At 38.7% G+C, this 23,452-nt stretch overlaps 1 protein-coding gene across 5 annotated transcripts in view; it reads right to left on the reverse strand.

The window, feature by feature from the left end:
• ARFIP1 (ADP ribosylation factor interacting protein 1) overlaps nucleotides 1-23,452 on the reverse strand; it is a 120,155-nt gene that overhangs the window by 54,647 nt on the left and 42,056 nt on the right. For all 5 annotated transcript variants that reach the window (XM_032246399.1, XM_032246396.1, XM_032246400.1 and 2 more), the window contains exon 2: nucleotides 20,883-20,984. In XM_032246399.1, coding sequence (XP_032102290.1) covers nucleotides 20,883-20,975 — 93 coding nt within the window. In that variant the 5' untranslated portion in view covers nucleotides 20,976-20,984. The remainder of the gene's footprint in view (nucleotides 1-20,882; nucleotides 20,985-23,452) is intronic.

Consider the following 23,452-nt stretch of genomic DNA (forward strand, 5'->3'; position numbering starts at 1 on the left):
GAAATTCTGGAATTGAAGAATTCATTGCATGAAATACAAAATACATTTTAAAATTTCAACATTAGACTAGTTCGTGTAGAATAAAGAATCTCAGAACTTGGCCAGGCACGGTGGCTTGCATCTGTAATCCCAGCACTTTGAGAGGCTGAGGCAGGTGAATCACTTGAGGTCAGGAGTTTGAGACCAGCCTGGCCAACATGGTGAAACCCTGTCTCTACTATTAGCTGTGTGTGGTGGCATGTGCCTGTAATCCCAGCTACACAGGAGGCTGAGGCAGAAGAACTGCTTGAACTAGGGAGGTGGAGGTTGTAGTGAGCTGAGATCGTGCACTCCAGCCTGAGTGATAGAGTGAGACTCAGTCACAAAAAAAAAAAAAAAAAAAAAAGGAATCTCAAAATTTGAAGACAGGTTTTTTGAAATAACCCTCTCAGAAAAAAAAGGAAGAATAAAAAAGAATGAGGAAAGTATTAATGACATGAGACAACATAAAGTGACCAAATATTCACATTATTGGGGTCCCAGAGAGTGAAGAGAGAATGAAAGTGTTAGAAAGCCTATTTAATAGCTGGGCGTGGTGGCTCACACCTGTAATCCCAGCACTTTGGGAGGCTGAGGTGGACAGGAGATTGAGACCAGCCTGACCAACATGGTGAAATCCCCTCTACTAAAAATACAAAAATTAGTTGGGCATGGTGGCACGTGCCTTTAATCCCAGCTACTCAGGAGGCTGAGGCAGGAGAACTGCTTTAATCCGGGAGGCGAAGGTTGCAGTGAGCCAAGATCACACCGCTGCACTCCAGCCTGGGTGACAGAGTGCGACTCCGTCTCAAAAAAAAAAAAAGAGAAAGAAAAGAAAACATGTTTAATAAAACAATAAATGAAAATTTCCCAAGTCTAGCAAGAGATTTAGATGTTCAGAAGCAGGAGGCTCTCAGATCACCAAACTGATACAATACAAAAAAGATTTTCTCTATGGCACATTATAGTCAAAATCTCTAAAGTCAACAATAGAGAATTCTAAAAATAGCAAGAAAAAAGTGTCTAATCGCCTATAAAGGAACCCCCAGGGAGGTGGCTGGCAAGATGGCCAAATAGGAAAAGCTTCAGTCTGCAGCTCCCAGTGAGATCAAGGTGATTTCTGCATTTCCAACTGAGGTACCTTGCTCATCTCATTGGGACTAGTTAGACAGTGGGTACAGTCCATGGAGGGTAAGCAGAAGCAGGGTGGGGCACTGCCTCACCTGGGAAGTGCAAGAGGTAAGGGTACTCCATTTCCTAGCCAAGAGAAGCCTAGATACTAAGCTTTTCCAACAGTCTTCACAACCTGTAGACCAGGAGATTCCCTCCAGTGCCTATGTCACCAGGACCCTGGGCTTCAAGCACAAAACTGGGCAGCTGGTTGGGCAAACACTGAGCTTGCTGCAGGAGTTAGTTTTCATGTCCCAGTAGTGCCTGAAAAGCCAGGAGACAGAACCATTCACTCCCCTGGAAAGGGGGCTGAAGCCAGGGAGCCAAGTAGTCTAACTCAGTGGATCCCATCCCCGTGGAGCCCAGCAAATTAAGATCCACTGGCTTAAAATTCTTGCCGCCAGCACAGCAGTGTCAAGTCAACCTGGGACACTCAAGCTTGGTGGGGGGAGGGGTGTCTGCCATTACTGAGGCTTGAGTAGGCAGTTTTCCCCTTACAACATCAACAAAGCCCCTGGGAAGTTCAAACTGGATGGAGTCCACTGTAGTTCCACAAAGCCTCTGTAGCCAGATTGCCTCTCTAGATTCCTCCTCTCTGGGCAAGGCATCTCTGAAAGAAAGGCAGCAGCCCTAGTCAGGGGCTTATAGATAAAACTCCCATCAGGGAAAGAACACCTGGGGCACGGGCCAGTTGTGGGCACAGCTTCAGCAGATTTAAACGTTCCTGCCTTCCGGCTCTAAAGAGAGCAGCAGATATCTGAGCACAGTGCTTGAGCTCTGCTAAGGGACAGACTGCCTCTTCAAGTGGTTCCTGACACCCCGTGTCTCCTAAGAGACACCTCCCAGCGGGGTCAACAGACACTGCATACAGGAGAGCTCCAGCTGGCATCTGGCAGGTGCCCCTCTGGGATGAAGCTTCCAGAAGAAACAGGCAGCAATCTTTGCTGTTCTGCAGCCTCCACTGGTGATACCCAGGCAAACAGGGTCTGCAGTGGATCTCCAGCAAACTCCAGCAGACCTACAGCAGAAGGGCCTGGCTGTTAGAAGGAAAACTAACAAACAGAAAAAGAAAGCATCAACATCAACAAAAAGGATGTCCACCCAAAATTCCTATGCTAAGGTCACCAATATCAAAGACCAAAGGTAGATAAATCCACAAAGATGGGAAAAAACCAGTGCAAAAAGGCTGAAAATTCCAAAACCCAGAACACCTCTTTTCCTCCAAAGAATCACAACTTCTTGCCAGCAAGGGAACAAAACTGGATGAGAATGAGTTTGACAAATTGACAGAAGTAGGCTTCAGAAGGTGGGTAATAACAAACTCCTCTGAGCTAAAGGAGCATGTTCTAACTCAATGCAATGAAGCTAAGAACCTTGAAAAAAGGTTAGAGGAATTGCTAAGTAGAATAACCGGTTTAGAGAAGAACATAAATGACCTGACGGAACCGAAAAACACAGCACGAGAACTTCGTGAAGCACACACATGTATCAATCGCTGAATCAATCAAGCAGAAGAAAGGATATCAGAGATTGAAGATCAACTTAACGAAATAAAGCGTGAAGACAAGATTAAAGAAAAAAGAATGAAAAGGAACGAACAAAGCCTCCAACAAATGTGAGACTCTGTGAAAAGACCAAACCTGCGTTTGGTTGGTGTGAAAAGACCAACCTGAAAGTGATGGGGAGAATGGAACCATATCCAGGAGAACTTCCCCAACCTAGCAAGTCAGGCCAACATTCAAATTCAGGAAATACAGAGAACACCACAAAGATACTCCTCGAGAAGAATAACCCCAAGACACATAATTGTAAGATTCGGCAAGGTTGAAATGAAGGGAAAAAATGTTAAGGGCAGCCAGAGGGAAAGGTTGTCTTATCCACAAAGGGAAGCCCATCAGACTAACAGTGTATCTCTCTGCAAAAACCCTACAAGCCAGAACAATGTGGGGGCCAATATTCAATATCCTTATAAAAAAGAATTTGCAACCCAGAATTTCATATCCAGCCAAACTAAGCTTCATAAGTGAAGGAGAAATAAAATCCTTTAAAGACAAGCAAATGCTGCAAGATTTTGTCACCACCAGGCCTGCCTTACAAGAGTTCCTGAAGGGCGCATTAAATACAGAAAGAAAAAAACCAGTACTGGTAACTGCAAAAACATACCAAATTTTAAAGACCATTGACACTATGAAAAAACTGCATCAACTAACAGGCAAAATAACCAGCTAGCATCCTAATGACAGGATCAAATTCACAGAAAACAATATTAACCGTAAATGTATACGGGCTAAATGCTCCAATTAAAAGACACAGACTGGCAAACCGGACAAAGAGTCAAGACCCATCAGCGTGCTACACTCAGGGGACCCATCTCATGTGCAAAGACACACATAGGCTCAAAATCTCAAAATAAAGGGATGGAGGAATATTTACCAGACAAATGGAAAGCAAAAAAAGAAAAAGAAAAGGAAAAAAAAGAAGCAAGCAGGGGTTGCAATCCTAGTCTCTGATAAAACAGACTTTAAACCAACAAAGATTAAAAAAAAAAAAAAAAAAAAAAGACAAAGAAGGATATTACATAATGGTAAAGGTATCAATGCAACAAGGAGAGCTAACTATCCTAAATATATATGCACCCAATACAGGAGCATCCAGATTCAAACAGCAAGTTCTTAAAGACCTACAAAGAGACTTAGACTCCCACACAATAATAGTGGGAGACTTTAACACCTCACTGTCAATCATTAGACAGATCAGTAAGACAGAAAATCAACAAGGATATTCAGGACTTGAACTCAGCTCTGGACCAAGTGGGACTTAATAGACATCTACAGAACTCTCTGCCACAAATCAACAGAATATATATTCTTCTTAGCACCACATCACACTTATTTTAAAACTGACCACATAATTAACATTAAAACACTTCTCAGCAAATGCAAAAGAATGGAAACATAACAGTCTCTCAGAGAAACTCAATCAAAACTGCACAACTGCATGGAAACTGAACAACCTGTTCCTGAATGACTACTGAGAAACAAAATCAAGGCAGGAATAAATAAGTTCTTTGATACCAATGAGAACAAAGACACAATACACCAGAATCTCTGGAATACAGCTAAAGCAGTGTCTAGAGGAAAATTTATAGCACTAAATGCCCACAGGGGAAAGCAAAAAAGATCTAAAATTGACACCCTAACATCACAATTAAAAAAACTAGAGAAGCAGGAGCAAACAAATTCAAAAGCTAGCAGAAGACAAGAAATAAGTAAGATCTGAGCAGAACTGAAGGAGCTAGAGACGTTAAAAAAAACCCTTCAAAAACAATCGGTAAATCCAGAAGCTGGTTTTTTGAAAAGATTAATAAAACAGACCATTAGCCAGACTAATAAAGAAGAAAAAAGAATCAAATAGACACAATAAAAAATGATAAAGGGATATCGCCACTGATCCCACAGAAATAACTACCATCAGAGAATACTGTAACACTTCTATGCAAATAAACTAGAAAATCTAGAAGAAATGGATAAATTCCTGGATACATACATCCTCCCACGACTAAACCAGGAAGAAGTCAAATTCTGAATAGACCAATAATGATTTCTGAAATTGAGGCAGTAATTAATAGCCTGGCCAGGACCAGACGGATTTACAGCTAAATTCTACCAGATGTACAAACAGGAGCTCCTAAAACTATTCCAAACAACAGAAAAAGAGGGACTCCTCCCTAACTCATTTTATGAGGCCAGCATCATTCTGATACCAAAACCTGGCAAAGACACAACCCAATAAGAAAATTTCAGTCCAATATCCCTGAACATTGATGTGAAAATCCTCAATAAAACACTGGCAAACTGAATCCAGCAGCACATCAAAAAGCTTATCCACCATGATCGAGTTGGCTTCATCCCTGGGATGCAAGGCTGGTTCAATATATGCAAATCAATAAACATAATCCATCACATAAACAGAGGCAATAACCAAAACCACATGATTATCTCAATAGATGCAGCAAAGGCCTTCGGTAAAATTCAACACCCCTTAATGCTAAATATGCTCAATAAACTACGTATGGATGGAATGTATCTCAAAATAACAAAAGCTCTTTATGACCCACATACAATATCATACTGAACGGGCAAAAGCTGGAAGCATTCCCTTTGAAAGCTGGCACAATACAAGGATGCCCTCTCTCACCAGTCTTATTCAACATAGTATTGGAAGTTCTGGCCAGGGAAATCAGGCAAGAGAGAAATAAATGGTATTCAAATAGGAAGAGAGGAAGTAAAACTGTAACTGTTTGCTGATGACATGATTGTATATTTAGAAAACCCCATAGTTTTCTAAATATACAATCTCCTTAAGCTGGTAAGCAACTTCAGCAAAGTCTTAGTATACAAAATCAATGTGCAAAAATCACAAGCTTTCCCATATACCAATAATAGACAGAGAGCCAAATCATGAATGAACTCTGATTCACAGCTGCTACAAAGAGAATAAAATACCTAGGAATACAAGTTACAGGGGATGTAAAGGATCTCTTCAAAGAGAACTACAAACCACTCCTCAAAGAAATAAGAGAGGACACAAATAAATGGAAAAATATTCCATGCTCATGGATAGGAAGAATTAATATCATGAAAATGGCCATACTGCCCAAAGTAACTTATACATTTAATGCTATCCCCTTCAAGCTACCACTGACTTTCTTCACAGAATTAGAATAAACTACCTTAAATTTCACATGGAGCCAAAAAGGGTCCATACAGCCAAGATAATCCTAAGCAAAAAGAACAAAGCTGGAGGCACCACTCTACCTGACTTCAAACTATACTATAAGGCTACAGTAACCGAAACAGTATGGCATTGGTACTAAAACATATATAGACCAATGGAACAGAACAGAGGCCTCAGAAATAATGTCACAAATGTGCAACCATCTGATTTTTGACAAATCAGACAAAAACAAGCAATGGGGAAAAGATTCTCTATTTAACAAATATTGTTGGGAAAACTGGCCAGCCATATGCAGAAAACTGAAACTGGACCCCTTCCTTACATCTTATAAAAAAATTAACTCAAGATGGATTAAAGACTTAAACATAAGAGCTAAAACCAAAAAAAAAAAAACTCTAGAAAACCTAGGCAATATCATTCAGGACATAGGCACAGGCAAAGACTTCATGACTAGAACACCAAAAGGAATGACAACAAAAGTCAAAATTGACAAAGGGGATCTAATTAAACTAAAGAGCTTCTGCACAGCAAAAGAAACTATCATCAGAGTGAACAGGCAACCTACAGAATGGGAGAAAATTTTTGCAATCTAGCCATCTGACAAAGGGCTAATGTCCAGAATCTATGAGGAACTTCAACAAATTTACAAGAAAAAACCAAACAACGCCATCAAAAAGTGGGCAAAGGATATGAACAGACACTTCTCAAAAGTCATTTGGCCAGGTGTGGTGGCTCACACCTGTAATGCTAGCACTTTCGGAGGCCGAGGTGGGCGGACTGCCCGAGCTGAGGAGTTTGAGACCAGCCTGGACAACACGGCGAAACCCCATCTGTACTAAAATACAATAAATTAGCCAGTATGGTGGTATGCACCTGTAATCCCAGCTACTTGGGAGGCTGAGGCAGGAGAATTGTTAGGACCCAGGAGGTGGAGGTTGCAATGAGCTAAGATGGCGCTGCTGCACTCCAGCTTGGGCAACAGAGTGAGACTCTGCCTCAAAAAAAAAAAAAAAAAAAGACATTTATGTGCCCAAAAAACATATGAAAAAAAGCTCATCATCACTGGTCATTAGAGAAATGCAAATCAAAACCACAATGAGATACCATTTCACACCAGTCAGAATGGTGATCATTAAAAAGTCAGGAAACAACAGATGCTGGAAAGGATGTGGAAAAATAGGAATGCTTTTATACTGTTAGTGGGAGTGTAAATTAGTTCAACCACTGTGGAAGACAGTGTGGTGATTCCTCAAGGATCTAGAATCAGAAATAATACCATTTGACCCAGGAATCCCATTACTGGGTATATATGCAAAGGATTATAAATCATTCTACTATAAAGACACATGCACAGGCATGTTTATCGCAGCACTATGCACAATAGCAAAAGACTTGGAACAACCCAAATGTCCATCAATGATAAACTGGATAAAGAAAATATGGCACATATACACCATGGAATACTAAGCAGCCATAAAAAAGGATGAGTTCATGTCCTCTGCAGGGACATGGATGAAACTGGAACCCTGATAAGACTAATAGTGGATTTTTCAGGAGACAGAGGCTAGGAGAGAAGGGGATGAAATATTCGAAGTGCAGAAAGAAAACAACCTGCCAGCCAAGGACACTATATCCAACAAAATTACTAGAAGGAGAAATAAAGTCTTTCCTAGACAAGCAAAAGCTGAAGTAATTCATCACCAGTAGACAGGCACTACAATAAATGCCCAAGTGAGTGCTAAACTTGGAAGCAAAAGGACAAAACCATCATCAAAACACATATAAAACTCATGGGTAAAGCAAACACGTAAATAACAAAGAGAAAAGACTCAAATGGCACCACTACAGAAAACCACTAAACCAAAATGACAACCAGGGAAAAAGAGAGGAACAAAGATTAAACAAAATAACCAAAAACCAATTAACAATATGAGAAAAACAAAACATATCAATAATAATCTTAAATGCAAATGAAGACAACTACAGTAGAGGACATTACAGTCACTCGAATCCCTCCCTACTGTCTGCTGGAGATCTTTACTAAACAAACGAAAGTTCTTCCAGAAGAAAACCGTCCTGTCGTTTACGTAAAACAGACGTAAAATCTGAAAAGCACTAAGGCCTCCCTATGCGTAAACTGCTACTAACTGAAGAAGCCTAACCAAAAGTGATGCAAATAGGTTCAATTCCTATTCTGAGGAGAACTATCATTTTGAAATGAAAGTTTCATAGATCATCAAAAACACAGTCCACTAAAGTCATGGTATATAGTATGTTGCTGTATTTTAAAATATAAATTGTAAAACACTTAAAATCTATTGCATGAGCCTGCCTACCTATGTTGATGCAGAATGACGGGGGACAGTAATAATGATACTTAAAGGTATGTGATTTTATTTTTCCTCAGTATACTTGCAGAAATGCCTAAAACTGGTAATCTGGATCAGGTTTGGGAATCTGTAGTTGGACAACGAGCCAAAGAAGTATCAGGGCAGATAAAAGACTAAAATTTTAGACTTAGAATAACCCAACCTACACCTTAGTCTCAGATTTCATTAACATCTTCGTCTCTAATGCCTTTCATCTTTCATACTCCATATTCCACTCAGGCAACCTAAACTCAAATTGTCACTCTTAGACCTTGTCATCACTTGGGAAGCAACACTTCTAGACTCTCACTTAAAATAAGTTTAATAACTCACTTTATGATCACAATATCCTCCTATATCTTATTCTACCTAATCAAAAGAATATATCTCCTAACATATCTATTAACATTTTCTCCATTTTACCACACACGCACGCACACACACACACACACACACACACACCCGCGACACACACCCACAATTTCAATCTTCCTTTCTCCCCCTCTCTCATTCAATCATTCCACAATATTTAACAAGAACTTACAGTACCATTTGGTGGTTCATTGCCTACCCTCGTGGCCTCCCCTGCTTAGTCTAGATTCTAAGTAGTTCAGAAGTTTGATAAGACTGAAATCATGTACCAACCTGCATCAAAGAATACTGAATTCATTCACATACTATCACTGTGGAAATATTTATATGTATCTATATTCAAAATAATTCCTCCAAGAAATTAAAAAATATATTCCTAATAGCTTTTGTTTATAAATAAGGGCATACTCTCAGATTATAATTAAGATAGATAAGCCTTCAACCTTTCATTATGAATTATATTCTCAACAGACTCTCAATCCAGAATTAATTTAATGTATATTAAAATATATATACTTAAATTTTTAATTTGTATTAATAGAATTAAGAGTATAGTCTATAGCTAAAAAGTGAGTATTAAAATGAATCTAGATTTTGCACGGGTTAAACAATCCTTGAAAAAGTTTGCCATACCTCTAAAAGGGAACAACATACATATTTGGTCAAAACTGGCTCTCTGAAAAAGTCCCCAACAAATCATTGTTGCCATTGACCGTGCTACTACATTTTTTAGGTGTGAGTAACATGGAAACATTATATTGCATTCCTACATAGAATGGAGACAAACTGTCATCACATGCTATTAAAACTCTAGGGTAGGATGGCTGAAGTAGAAAATATGTCAACTTTTAAGTCTATTTACTAGCATTATTTTATTGAGCAACTACTATGAACTATAAACTGTGCTGTGTGTATACACTATCTCTGACCTAATAGTGATTCTAATCTCTTGGGAAAAGCAGATAAATAAGTTGTAAGGTCTATTAGGCTGACTGATGGTGCCACGCCCTGCACGTACACCTCTGGAGGGCCTTCCGGAACTAGAAAACCCGAAGTAAAAGCAGAAGAATGATCAACCCCTGTGGCGCATAACTAACTTGAGACATTCTTCTATTGTTTCTTATTCCAGCATCAACTGACAAGGCCATTGGACTTCGGAACCGACTTTGGTTAACCTCGTAACTCCAGACCCCATGCCCCGCTCCCAGCTTGCAAAATACCACACTGTTTACCTCAAACCTATAAAACCAACTCCTATCCCACTGCCCTCCAATGACTCTTTTCATACTCAGCCCGCCCACACCCGGCTCAATAAACAGCCATGCTGCTCACACAAAGCCTGTTTGGGGGAGTCTCTTCATTCAGAACGCAGGTTTTAACATAAGTTACAACGTGACTGGTGAGGGTAGGAGTGGAAGATGGAAGTATGTCTAAAATAGTCTTCTGACAATTTCTTATATTTCTTTCCCAAATTTTCTCCAGATTGTAATGTATGATATTGCAGACTGCTAAGTACAGGGAATGAAGAAATGACTTCATTCAACAAAATTACTAAAAATTAAAACAATAACAACAAAGACTCCATACTCACAAACTCAAATACCACATGCAGGGAAATTAAAGACATAAGATGTATCAACTGTAAGATTATAATATCTCTTCCCTTGTTTTCCAGAGAAGTCTAATAATCTGGTTTCTAGTCCTGGTTCTTACATGAATAAAACATTCACTTATTCACCAAACGTTTATTGAAAGGCCCTCTTAGGTAGTATGTGCCAAAAACTGTTACCGAACTCTGGAAATAAGGTAATAAATGAGAGTGCTCTTGTACTCACTGCACTTATAGTCAAATCACATAAGCTTTTGGTACAGCTATTTAATTAATACCGGGTAATTCCATAACAACCTCAAGGGCCCTTTTCCTTCGGTGTAAAATAACATAGTGAGACTCAGAGATCTCCAAGGTACTTCTATTGAACTAATACTCTGTGATTTAACTTAAAACTTACAGGTGAGGGGTTCTTAAGACTCAGGGAACCTGAGAACCCTTATACAGTGTTCAGGGAGTCATAAGCTACCTAAATTTGAATGCAAAATTTGGTGGGTTTATGTATGCACATTTTTCTAGAGAAAGTGCATTCATAGGTAAAAACACCCTAAATGCATGGATTTTTGTTTTGGGTCTTCCACGGGAAATAATCCATTTTAGCTAGGTCTAATGAGTCAATGTCTCTAAATCTACCAACTACAAATGAATTCACAAGAAGTTTCAACCACGTGGAGTTAATATGATTTATTTCTGCTCTTAAACTCATGGTATTAGTTGCAAATTTCTTAATATAATTTTTGACCAGCACTTTTAATTTTATTTTCTAAATAAAATGCATTTATTTAGAAGCAGAAATATTTTTACTGTAAAAGACTGAGATAATACTAAGATGACTATCCTCTCCAGGTCTAGCTGTTGCTGCCCCATCTTAATTAAAAGAGGAGGCCAGGCATGGTGGCTCATGCCTGTAATCCCAGCACTTTGGGAGGCTGAGATGGGAGGATCACCTGAGATCAGGAGTTCGAGACCCGCTTGGCCAACATGGCAAAACTCCATCTCTACTAAAAATACAAAAATTAGCCAGGCATGGTGGCGCACACACCTGTAGCCCTAGCCACTTGGGAGGCTGAGGCAGGAGAATCGCTTGAACGCGGGAGGCAGAGGTTGCAGTGAGCCGAGATTGCGCCACTGCACTCCAGCCTGGGTGACAGAGCAAGCCTTTGTTTCAAAAAAAAAAAAGAAAGAGGAACAAACTTAAAAACATTATATGAGGCAATGACTAAACTGCTAGCAAGGGGATTTCTAGGATGAAATTGTCTCTACATAAATGTGAATGCTGAATGTGAAGATAACCAGGTGCTCTCTTAGGACAGACTAAGAAAGTAAGTAAAATGAAAAACTCAAGACATCTGCAATGAGAAACACAAACAAGAACAAAAAAATTTGTAATTTCATTGCCTGTGCCACAGTGACACCAGCTGGCCAGACAGGTTATGACAATGTAATAAGCTGCCACCTTGATTTTATGTTAAGACTAAACTTTTAAAAAGTGTATTACGCATTAAACAAAAGCCATTACAAGATTTTAAACAAGTATAAAAGATGTATATAAGTACCTCAGAAAACTTTGGTTATGATCCAGTTTTTACAAACGACATCTCTTTACTCTATAAAATATATTAATGTATTTATTTTCTCTATAAAATTTTATTTCTTATAGAAAAATGGATTTGGAGTTAAATGCAATTTTCCTGTTTATTCCTCAGGAAAACAAATGGATAAATGGGGAAACTGAGCCAAAATTTAGGTATTTAAATTTAGGATGCTTAAAAGATCTTGAGGGTAATTTATTCAAAACAGTCAAAAGATGCTTCTGAAATACTATTTTCACTCATGGGTTAAGAGAGTACATGGCTTTTATTTTAATTAAAAACTATTAAATATGTAAATGACTCGTGTGTGTGTGTGTGTGTGTGTGTGTGTGCGCGCGCGCGCGCACACGTGCGTGTTTAATTGCAACTTTTAGTTTAGATTCAGGGGTTACATGTGTAGGTTTGCTACCTGGATATATTACATGAGGCTGAGATTTGGGGTACCACTGATACTGTCACCCAGGTACTTTTCACCCTTTGCCGTCTTCTCTTCCTCCCTACTCTAGTCATCCCCAGTTTCTGTTCTTGCCATCTTTATGTCCATGAGTATGCAATGTTTAGCTAGCACTTATGAGTGAGAACATGTGGCATTTGGTTTTCTGTTCCTGTGTTAATTCATCAGCAACAAAAACAAAAACAAATGGATGGCCTCCAGCTGTATCCATGTTGCTGCAAAAGATGTAATTTTGGCTGGGTGCAGTGGCTCGTGCCTGTAATCCCAACACTTAGGGAGGCTGAGGCGGGTGGATCACGTGAGCTCGGGAGTTCAAGACCAGCCTGAACAACATTGGGAAACCCCGTCTCTGCTAAAAATACAAAAATTAGCTGGGTGTGGTGGTGCATGCCTGTAATCCCAGCTACTTGGGAGCCTGAGGCAGGAGAATCGCTTGAACCCAGGAGGCGGAGGTCGCAGTCAGCCAAGATTGCGCCATTGCACTTCAGCCTGTGCAACAAGAGCAAAACTCGTCTAAAAAAAGAAAGAAGTAATTTTGTTCTTTTTTTTATGGCTGCCTAGTATTTAATGATGTATATCTACTACATTTTCTTTCCCCAATCCACCACTGGTGGGTACCTAGATTCCTTCTATGTCTTTGTGATTGTCAATAGCACTCCGATGAACATACAAGTGCATGTGTCTTTTTGGTAGAATGATTTATTTTCTTTGGGATATATACCCAGTAATGGGATTATTACATTAATAATCCCAATGGGGAACACTCCACAGGACAAAATAATCTGAATGACGGCCTTCAGCCTTCCCTCTTAGGAGCCTACCCAAATGAGAAGGAATGAGAAAACCAACCTGGTAATATGACAAAACAAGGCTCACTGTCAACACCCCCCTCCCAAAAAAAATCACACAAGTTCACCAGCAATAGATCCAAGCCCTGTTTTACCTTAAAAAAGGATTCAGGAGGTTAGTTATTAAGCTAATCAGGGAGGGACCAGAGAAAGGTGAAGCCCAATGCAAGGAAATCCAAAAAATGATACAAAAAGTGAAGGGAGAAATATTCAAGAAAATAGATAGTATAAAAGAAAAACAAAATTTCAGGAAACTTTGGACGCACTTTTAGAAATGCAAAATGCTTTGGAGATTCTCAGCAATAGAACTGAACAAGCAGAAGAAAGAAATTCAGAGCTCGAAGACAAGGTCTTTGAATTAACCCAATCCAACTAAGACAAAGAAAAAAAGAATAAGAAAATATGAACAAAGCCTCCAAGAAGTCTGAGATTATGTTAAATGATGAAACCTAAAAATAATTTGGTGTTCCTGAGGAAGAAGAGAATTCTAAAGGCTTGGAAAACCTATTTGGAGGAATAATTGAGGAAAATTTCCCCAGCCTTGCTAGAGACCTAGACATCCAAATATAATAAGCACAAACGACACCTGGAAAATTCATTGCAAAAAGATCCTTGGGACACTGTCATCGGGTTATCCAAAGTTAAGATGAAGGAAAGAATCTTAAGAGCTGTGAGACAGAACCACCAGGTTATCTATAAAGGAAAACCTATCAGATCAACAGCAGATTTCTCAGCAGAAACCCTACAAGGTAGAATGGATTGGGGCCCTGTCTTTGGCCTCCTCAAACAAAACAATCAGCCAAGAATTTTGTATCCAGCAAAACTAAGCATCATATATAAAGGAAAGATACAGTCTTTTTGGACAAACAAATCCTGAGAGAATCCTCCATTACCAAGCCACCACTACAAGAACCGCTAAAAGGAGTTCTAAATCTTGAAACAAATCCTGGAAACACATCAAAACAGAACCTCTTTAAAGTATAAATCACACAGGACCTATAAAACAAAAATACACATTAAAAAGCAAAAACCAAAACAAAAGTACACAGGCAACAAAGAGCACGATGACTGCAACTGTATCTCACATTGCAATACTAATATTCAATGTAAATGGCCTAAATGCTCCACTTAAAAGATATGGAAACGACTGGATGCGGTGGCTCATGCCTGTAATCCCAGCACTTTGGGAGACGGAGGCGGTGGATTACCTGAGGTCAGAAAATTCAAGACCAACCTGGCCAACATGGTGAAAATCCTGTCTCTACTGAAAATACAAAAATTAGCTGGGTGTGGTGGTAGGCGCCTGTAATTCCAGCTACTTAGGAGGCTGAGGCAGGAGAATCACTTGAACCAGGGAGACGGAGATTGCAGTGAGCCGAGATTGTGCCATTGCACTCCAGCCTGGGCAACAAGAGCAAGACTCTGTCTCAAGAAAAAAAGAAAAAAGATACAGAGCCACAGAATGGATAAGAACTCACCAACCAACCATTTGCTGCCTTCAAAAGACACATATGGACTCACATAAACTTAAGAAAAGGAGTGGTAAAAGGCATTTCATGCAAATGGACAACAAAAGCAAGCAGGGATAGCTATTCTTATATCAGACAAAACAAATTTTAAAGCAACAGCAATTAAAAGAGACAAACAGGGACATTATATAATGGTAAATGGCCTTGTCTAGCAGGAAAATATCACAATCCTAAACATATATGCACCTAACACTGAAGCTGTCAAATTTATAAAACAATTACTAATAGACCTAAGAAATGAGGTAGACAGCAACACAATACTAGTGGGGAACTTCAATCCTCCACTGACAGCACTAGACAGGTCATCTAGACAGAAAGTCAACAACGAAACAATGGATTTAAACTATACCTTGGAACAAATGGACTTAACAGATATATACAGAACATTTCATCCAACAACCACAGAAGACACATTCTATTCAACAGTGTACAGAACTTTCTCCAAGATAGACCATATGACAGGCCATAAAACAAACTTCAATAAATTTTAAAAAACTGAAATTATATCAAGCGCTCTCTCAGACCACAGTGCAATCAAACTGGAAATCAACTCCAAAAGGAACTTTGAAACCATGCAAATACATGAGCATTAAATAACCTGCTCCTGCTCCTGAATGAGCATTGGATCAAAAGCAAAAACAAGATGAAAATTAATCTGTCAAAACCTCTGGGAAACAGCAAGGTGGTGCTAAGAGGTGCAAAGAGGTACTAAATGCCTACATCAAAAAGACTGAAAGAGCACAAACTGACATTTGAAGGTCACACCTCAAGGAACTAGAGAAACAAGAACAAGCCAAACCCAAACTCAGCAGAAGAAAATTACCAAGATCAGAGCAGAACTAAATGAAATTGAAACAAACAATACAAAAGACAAATGAAACAAAAAGTGGTTCTTTGAAAATATAAATAAAATTGATAGACCATTAGCAAGATTAACCAAGAAAAGAAGAGAGAAAATCCAAATAACCTCACTAAGAAACAAAGCAGGAGATATTACAACTGACACCACTGAAATACAAAAGATCATTCAAAGCTACTATGAACACCTTCACACAAACTGAAAACCTAGAAGAGAGAGATAAATTTCTAGAAAAATACAACCCTCCTAGCTTAAGTCAAGAAGAATGATACCCTGAACTGACCAATAACAGTGAGATTAAAATGGTCATTTTAAAATTACTAACAAAAACAGTCCAGGACCAGAGAGATTCACAGCAGAATTATATCAGAAATTCAACAAAGAATTGGTACCAATCCTTTTGACACTATTCCACAAGACAGAGAAAGAAGGAATCCTCCTAATTCATTTTATGAAGCCAACATCACCCTAATACTAAAACCAGGAAAGGACATAAAACAAAAAAGAAAACTATAGACCCGTTATCTTTGATGAACACTTATGCTAAAATCCTTAACAAAATATTAGCTAATCAAATTCAACAAGATGTCAAAAAGATAATCTACCATAATCAACCGGGTTTCATACCAGGAATGCAGGGATGGTTTAATATATGCATGTCAATAAATGACATACATCACATATATAGAATTAAAAACAAAAGTCACATGATCTTCTCCATAGATGTGGAAAAAGCATTTGATAAAATCCAGTATCACTTTATGACTAAAACTCTCAGCAAAATCAGCATACATGGGGCACACCTTAACGTAATAAAGACCATCTATGACAAGCCCACAGCCAATATAATACTGAATGGGGCAAAGCTGAAAGCATTCTCTCTGAGAACTGGAATAAGACAAGGATGCCCACTCTCACTACTCCTCTTCAACAGAGTACTGGAAGTCCTAGCCAGAGCAATCAGACAAGAGAAAGAAATAAGGGTGCCGGGCGCGGTGGCTCAAGCCTGTAATCCCAGCACTTTGGGAGGCCGAGGCGGGTGGATCACAAGGTCAAGAGATCAAGACCATCCTGGTCAACATGGTGAAACCCCGTCTCTACTAAAAATACAAAAAATTAGCTGGGCATGGTGGCGCGTGCCTGTAGTCCCAGCTACTCAGGAGGCTGAGGCAGGAGAATTGCCTGAACCCAGGAGGCAGAGGTTGCGGTGAGCCGAGATCGCGCCATTGCACTCCAGCCTGGGTAACAAGGGAGAAACTCCGTCTCAAAAAAAAAAAAAAAAAAAGAAATAAGGGTATCCAAATCAGTAAAGAGGAGATAAGACTGTCACTGTTTGCTGACCATATGATCATTTACTTCAAAAACTCTAAGGACTGCTCCAGAAAGTTTCTAGAACTGATAAAAGAATTCAGCAAAGTTTCCGGATACAAGGTTAATGTATGCAAATCAGTAGCTCTTCTATACCCCAACAGCAACCAAGTGGAGAATCAAATCAAGAATTCAACTCCTTTTACAATAGCTGCAAAAAAAAAAAAAAAAAAAAAAAACCCAAAGAAAAACAACAACAACTTAGCAATATACCTAACCAAGGAGTCAAAAGACCTCTACAAGGAAAATTACAAAACTCTGCTGAAAGAAATCACAGACGGCACAAACAAGTGGAAACACATCCCATGCTCATGGATGGGTAGAATCGATATTGTGAAAATGACCATATTGCCAAAAGTAATCTACAAATTCAATGCAGTCCCCATCAAAATACCACCATAATTCTTCACAGAGTTAGAAAAAAAAAATCTAAAATTCATATGGAACCATAAAGAGCCCACATGGCCAAAGCAAGACTAAGCAAAAAGAACACATCTGGAGGCATCACGCTACCTGATTTCAAACTATACTATCAGGCCAGAGTCACCAAAACAGCATGGTACTGGTAAAATGACAGGCACACAGATCAATGGAACAGAATAAAGAACCCAGAAATAAACCCAAATACTTACAGCCAACTGATCTTCGACAAAGCAAATAACATAAAGTGGAGAAAGGACACCCTTTTCAACAAATGGTGCTGAAATAATTGGCTAGCCACATGTAGGAGAATGAAAATGGATCCTCATCTCTCATTTTATACAAAAACCAACTTGATGGATTGAGGACTTAAACCTGAACCCTGAAACTACAAATATTCTAGAAGATAGCATTGGAAAAACCCTTCTAGACATTGGCTTAGGCAAGGATTTCATGACCAAGAATCCAAAAGCAAATGCATTAAAAACAAATAGCTGGGACCTAATTAAACTAAAGAGCTTCTGCATAGTAATAGGAACACCCCACAGAATAAACAGCCCACAGAGTGGAAGAAAATCTTCACAATCTATACTTCCAACAAAGGACGAATATCCAGAATCTACAATGAACTCAAATCAGTAAGAAAAAAACAAACAATCCCATCAAAAAGTAGGTTAAGGATATGAATAGACAATTCTCAAAAGAACATATACATATGGCCAACAAGCATATGAAAAAATGCTCAACATCACTAAAGATCAGGGAAATGCAAATCAAAACCACGATGAGATACCACCTCACTCCTGCAAGACTACAATAGAAAAATCAAAAAAACAGTAAGATGTTGGCGTGGATGTGGTAAACTTCTACACTGCTGGTGGGAATGTAAACTAGTACAGCCATTATGGAAAACAGTGCGGAGATTCCTTAAAGAACTAAAAGTAGAAGTACCACTAGATCCAGCAATCCCACTACTGGATATCTATCCAGCAGAAAAGAAGTCATTATGCAAAAAAGATACTTGCACATGCATGTTTATAGCGGCACAATTCACACAGCAAAATCATGAAACCAACCCAAATGCCCATCAATCAACAAGTGGATAAAGAAACTAATACACACACACACACACACACACACACACACACACGATGGAATGCTACACAGTCGTAAAAAGGAATGAACTAACAGCATTTGCAGTGACCTGGATGCGACTGGAGGCTATTACTCTAAGTGAAGTAACTCAGGAACAGAAAACCAAACATCATATGTTCTCACTGATATGTGGGAGCTAAGCTATGAGGATGCAAAGACATAAGAATGACATGATGGAGTTTAGGGACTTGGGTAAGAGTGGGAGGGGGACGAGGGATAAAAGACTACAAATATGGAGCAGTGTATACTGCTTGGGTGATGGGTGCACTAAAATCTAACAAATCGCCACTAAAGAACTTACTCATGTAATCAAATACCACCTGTACCTCAATAACATGGAAAAATAAAAAATAAAACGTTTTATTCTAAAGTTAAAATTTGAAAGAAAGAGGAAAAAAACTGGTTTCAGTGCTACTCAAAGGCAAATAAAGGTTAAGACTCATGAACGAGTTTAATGTACAAGGCAACCTCAAAGAACAAAGCTGGTGAAATAAACTACCAGATATCACCGTTGGAGCTGACATTTGCTCCAGTTTTAATTACTGCGGTAAGTAAATAAGATAATGTGTTACTGCTTCAAGGTCAGACCAAAAAAAGAAGAAAAGAGATACCAGAAATAGACCCACACAAATGCAATCATCTGAAAACAAAAGCCTCCAGCAGAGGAAGGATAGCCTTTTTTTCTCCCAGCTTTACTCAAGTATAATTGACAAAATTGTATTTAATTGTAAGGTGTACAATGTGGTTTCAATTTATATATATGCTATGAAAGGATTGCCACAATCAATCAGGCTAATTAGCAGATCCATTACTTCACAGTTACCATTTTTATTTGCATGTGTGGGTGAGAATACTTAAGATCTACTCTCTTAGCACATTTCGAGTATATAATAAATTACATAGTTACTAAACTATAGTTAGCATGCTGTACATTATATCTCCAGAACTTACCCATCAACTGCAAGTTTGTATCCTTAGATCACAATCTTCCACCCCCAACTTCTCAACATATGGTTTGGATGTTTGTCTCCTCCAAATCTCATGCTGAAATGTGATTCCCAATGTTGGAGATGGAGCCAGGAGAGAGGTGATTGCATCATGGGGGCAGATCCCTCACGAATGGTTTAGGACCATCCACTTGGTGATGAGTTCCCACCCAGTTCACAAGAGATCTGGTTGTTTAAAAGACTCCAGGTCCTTCCCCTTCTCTCTTGCTCCCCCTTTACCTTCCATCATGATTGGAAGCTTCCTGAGGGCCTTACCAGTTTGTGCCATGCTTCCTTTACTGCCTGCAGAACTGTGAGTCAAGCAAAACTCTTTTCTTTATAAATTACCCAGTTTCATGTATTTATTTATAGCAACATAAGAATGGACTAACATAAGAAAATTGGTACCGATGAGTGAGTAGTGCTATAAACATTCCTGAATACATGGAAGCAGCTCTGGAACTGGGTAACAAGCAGAGGTTGGAAAAGCTGAGGGCTCAGAAGACAGGAATGTGAAGGAAAGTTTGGAACCTCTTACAGACTAAATAGTTGTGACAAAAATGCTGATAGAAATATGGACAGTGAAGTCCAGGCTGACAAAGTTTCAGATGGAAATGAGGAAGTGATTGGGAACTGAAGTAAAGGTCACCCATGTTACGCCCTAGCACAGAGCTTGGTGGCATTGCATTCATATCGTATCCTAGGGACCTGTGGAAGTTTGAACTTAAGAGTGACAAATTAGTGTATCTGGCAGAAGAAATTTCTAAGCAGCAAAGCATTCAAGATATAACCTGGCTGCTTCTAACAGCCTACAATCAGGTATGAAAGAAAAAAAAATGACTTAAAGTTGGAACTTGTATCTAAAAGGAAAGCAGAGCATAAATGTTTAGAAAATTTGCAGGCTGGCCCTGTGGTAAAGAAAGAATACAAGCAGACTGTGGAGCAGCCACTTGCTAGAGAGATTAGCGTGACTAAAGGGGAGCCATGTGCTAACATCCAAGACAATGGGAAAAAGGCCTTAAAGGGCATTTCAGAAGTCTTTGGGACAGCCCCTCCTATCATAGGCCTGGAGAGTGCTAATTTTAAAAGGATAATCTTTTTGTTAAAAACAGAATTAGTAGTCTTATAAAGTTAGGTACCAAAATCATCATACATACTCTTGTGCTGATCAATTACTGAAAAAAACATCAAAGCCTAATAGTTTACCGGCCTGGAGCTTAATCTTGACAAACTACTAAAATGGCCTTCCTCATTATCTCTACATAATAACATTAGATTCCTGACTGAAGCCAGTCTAAGAAAACAATCCTATATTAAATTTTGTCTATTACTTTCATCTCAACATTTAAAGGCTTATCATGATTCTTTGCATTAAGAGAAAGAAAAGTGTTCTTACCCTATTAAAGCCATGTTCATGAGAGTCATCAACTTCTCCATTACTAGTCACTGGAATTTCTGCTGCTGAATTTTTGGGAGATTCTTGAGCCATAGTAGACTCCTAAAACAAAAGAAGAAAAAAACAGCCATAACTAATACCAAATCATAAAGACTATATTGATGTTTATAGTACAAGCCACGGTTTTAACATTTTTTATCATTGCAACCTACCAAATACTTACATAATAAACAGAATACATACATAATTTTAAAATTCCATCTGGCTGATTTATCTTCACTTAACCTTAACTTCTTGATTAAAAATGAGTTACATATTTGTTGTAGGTACCGGAGGCATTCTCATAGCCTCTTAAATAGTGTTATGATAGACCAGCACTTACAACTGGGGAAAAAAAATTACGGAAAGCCAAGCTTGATTGTTAATTCAACTACAGCAGCTCTATTTTTCCAACTGGAGTACTACGAAGACAAATGAGAGCAAAGGGCAGAGTAGAATTAGGTTGGTAACAGATCACTAGCTTAAAAATCCACAAACTTTAGTTGACAAGTGTTATCAAAATAATTCTGCATCTATTAACAGACTTCAAGATTAGCTGGAAAGTTACGGTAATCAAGACAATATGGTATCGGTGAAAAAACAGACAAATAGGTCAGTGGAATAGGAGCCCAGAAATAGGCCCACATTAATGTAGTCAACTGATCTCTGACAAAGTGGAAAGGTAATACAATGGTAAAAAGGTGGTATTTTCCACAGTGGTGCTGGAATAATGGTGCTGGACATCTACATACAAAAAAGGGACCAGACAGAGACCTTACACTTTTCATAAAAATTAACTCAAAATGGATCATAGACCTAAGTGCAAAATGCAAAACCATAAAGCTCATAAAGATAGCACAGGAGAAAACCTAGATGACCATGGATATGGTGATGACTTTTTAGATACAACACCAATGCGATAATCCATGAAAGAAAAATTGATAAGCTGTACTTCATTAAAATTTAAGATTTCTGCTCCACAAAAAACAGCATGAAGAGAATGAGAAGACATGTCACAGACTGGGAGAATATATTTGCAAAGAACACATCTGATAAAGGACTGTTGATCTAAAATATACAAAGAATTCTTAATACTCAACATTAAGAAAACAACCCAATTAAAAATGGGCAAAAGATCAGAATAGATGTTTTGTCAAACAGATGTTTCATCAAAGACAATGTAAAGATGGCTAGTAAGCATATGAAAATATGTTCAATGTCATATGTCATTGGGGAATTGCAAATTAAAACAATAACGAGATACCATTACATACCTATGAGAATGGCCAAATTCTAAAACACTGACAACACCAAATGCTGACAAGGATGTGGAATAACAGGAGCTCTCACTCATTGCTAGAGGGAATGCAAAATGGTACAGCCACTATGGAAGACAGTTTGGCAGTTTCTCGCAAAATCAAACATACTCTTACATATGATTCAGCAATTGTGCTCTCTGGTATTTGCCCAAATGAACTGAAAACTTACCCACAGAAAAATTTACACACAGATGTTTAGAGCAGTCTTATTTAATTATAACAATTTAAAATTGCCAAAACTTGGAAGTAATCAAGACACCCTTCAGTAGGTGAACAGATAAAATGTGGTACAGAGATAAATGGAAGATTATTTAGCACTAGAAATAAGTAAGCTATTAAGTCACAAAAAGACATGGAAGAAATTTAAATGCAGATTGCTAAATGAAAGAACCCAGGCCAAGTGCAGTGGTTCATGCTTGTAATTCCAGCACTTCAGGAGGCTGAGGCAGATCACTTGAGCCCAAGAGTTTACCAGCCTGGGAAACATGGTGAAACCCTGTCTCTACAAACAATGCAAAAATTAGCTGAGTGTGCTGGCGCATCACTGTAGTCCCAACTATTTGAGAGGCTGAAGTGGGAGGATCATTTGAGCCCAGGAAATAGAGGCTGCTATGAGCCAAGATCACACCACTGCACTCCAGCCTGGGCAACAGTGAGACACTGTCTCAAACAAACAAGAAACCCAACTTGATAAATCTTCCATTTATCTATGTACCATATTTTATCTGTTCACCTACTGAAGGGTGTCTACTGTATGATTCCAACTATATGATGTTCTGGAAAGGGTAAAACTATAGAGGCAGTAAAAAGATGAGAAGTTGCTAGAGGCTGGTGGGGAAGGAAGACCAGGCTGAACACAGAGGGTTTTTAGGGCAGAGGAACTATTCCGTATACTACAGTAGTGGATACTTGTCATTACATATTTGTCAAAATCCATAGAATGTACAAGACCGAGAGTTAACCCTAAGGGAAAGTACAAACTTGGGGTGATATGCCAATGCAGGGTCATCAATTGTAACAAATGTATCACTCTACCCAGGAATGTTGACAGTTCTGCATGTGTGGGAATGGTGGTACACAGGAACTTTCTGTGCTTTCCTCTCTATTTTGCTGTGAAAACTGCTCTTGAAAATAAAGTTTAATTAAAAATAGTAATAATGCTGTCTAAATCCTAAATTATGACCTTATGAAAGAATTGTTCCTAGATTTTTA

The sequence above is a fragment of the Sapajus apella genome, unplaced genomic scaffold, assembly GCF_009761245.1.
Source record: "Sapajus apella isolate SASKATOON/1434 unplaced genomic scaffold, GSC_monkey_1.0 scaffold61, whole genome shotgun sequence".
In the NCBI taxonomy this organism is placed as follows: Eukaryota; Metazoa; Chordata; class Mammalia; order Primates; family Cebidae; genus Sapajus; species Sapajus apella.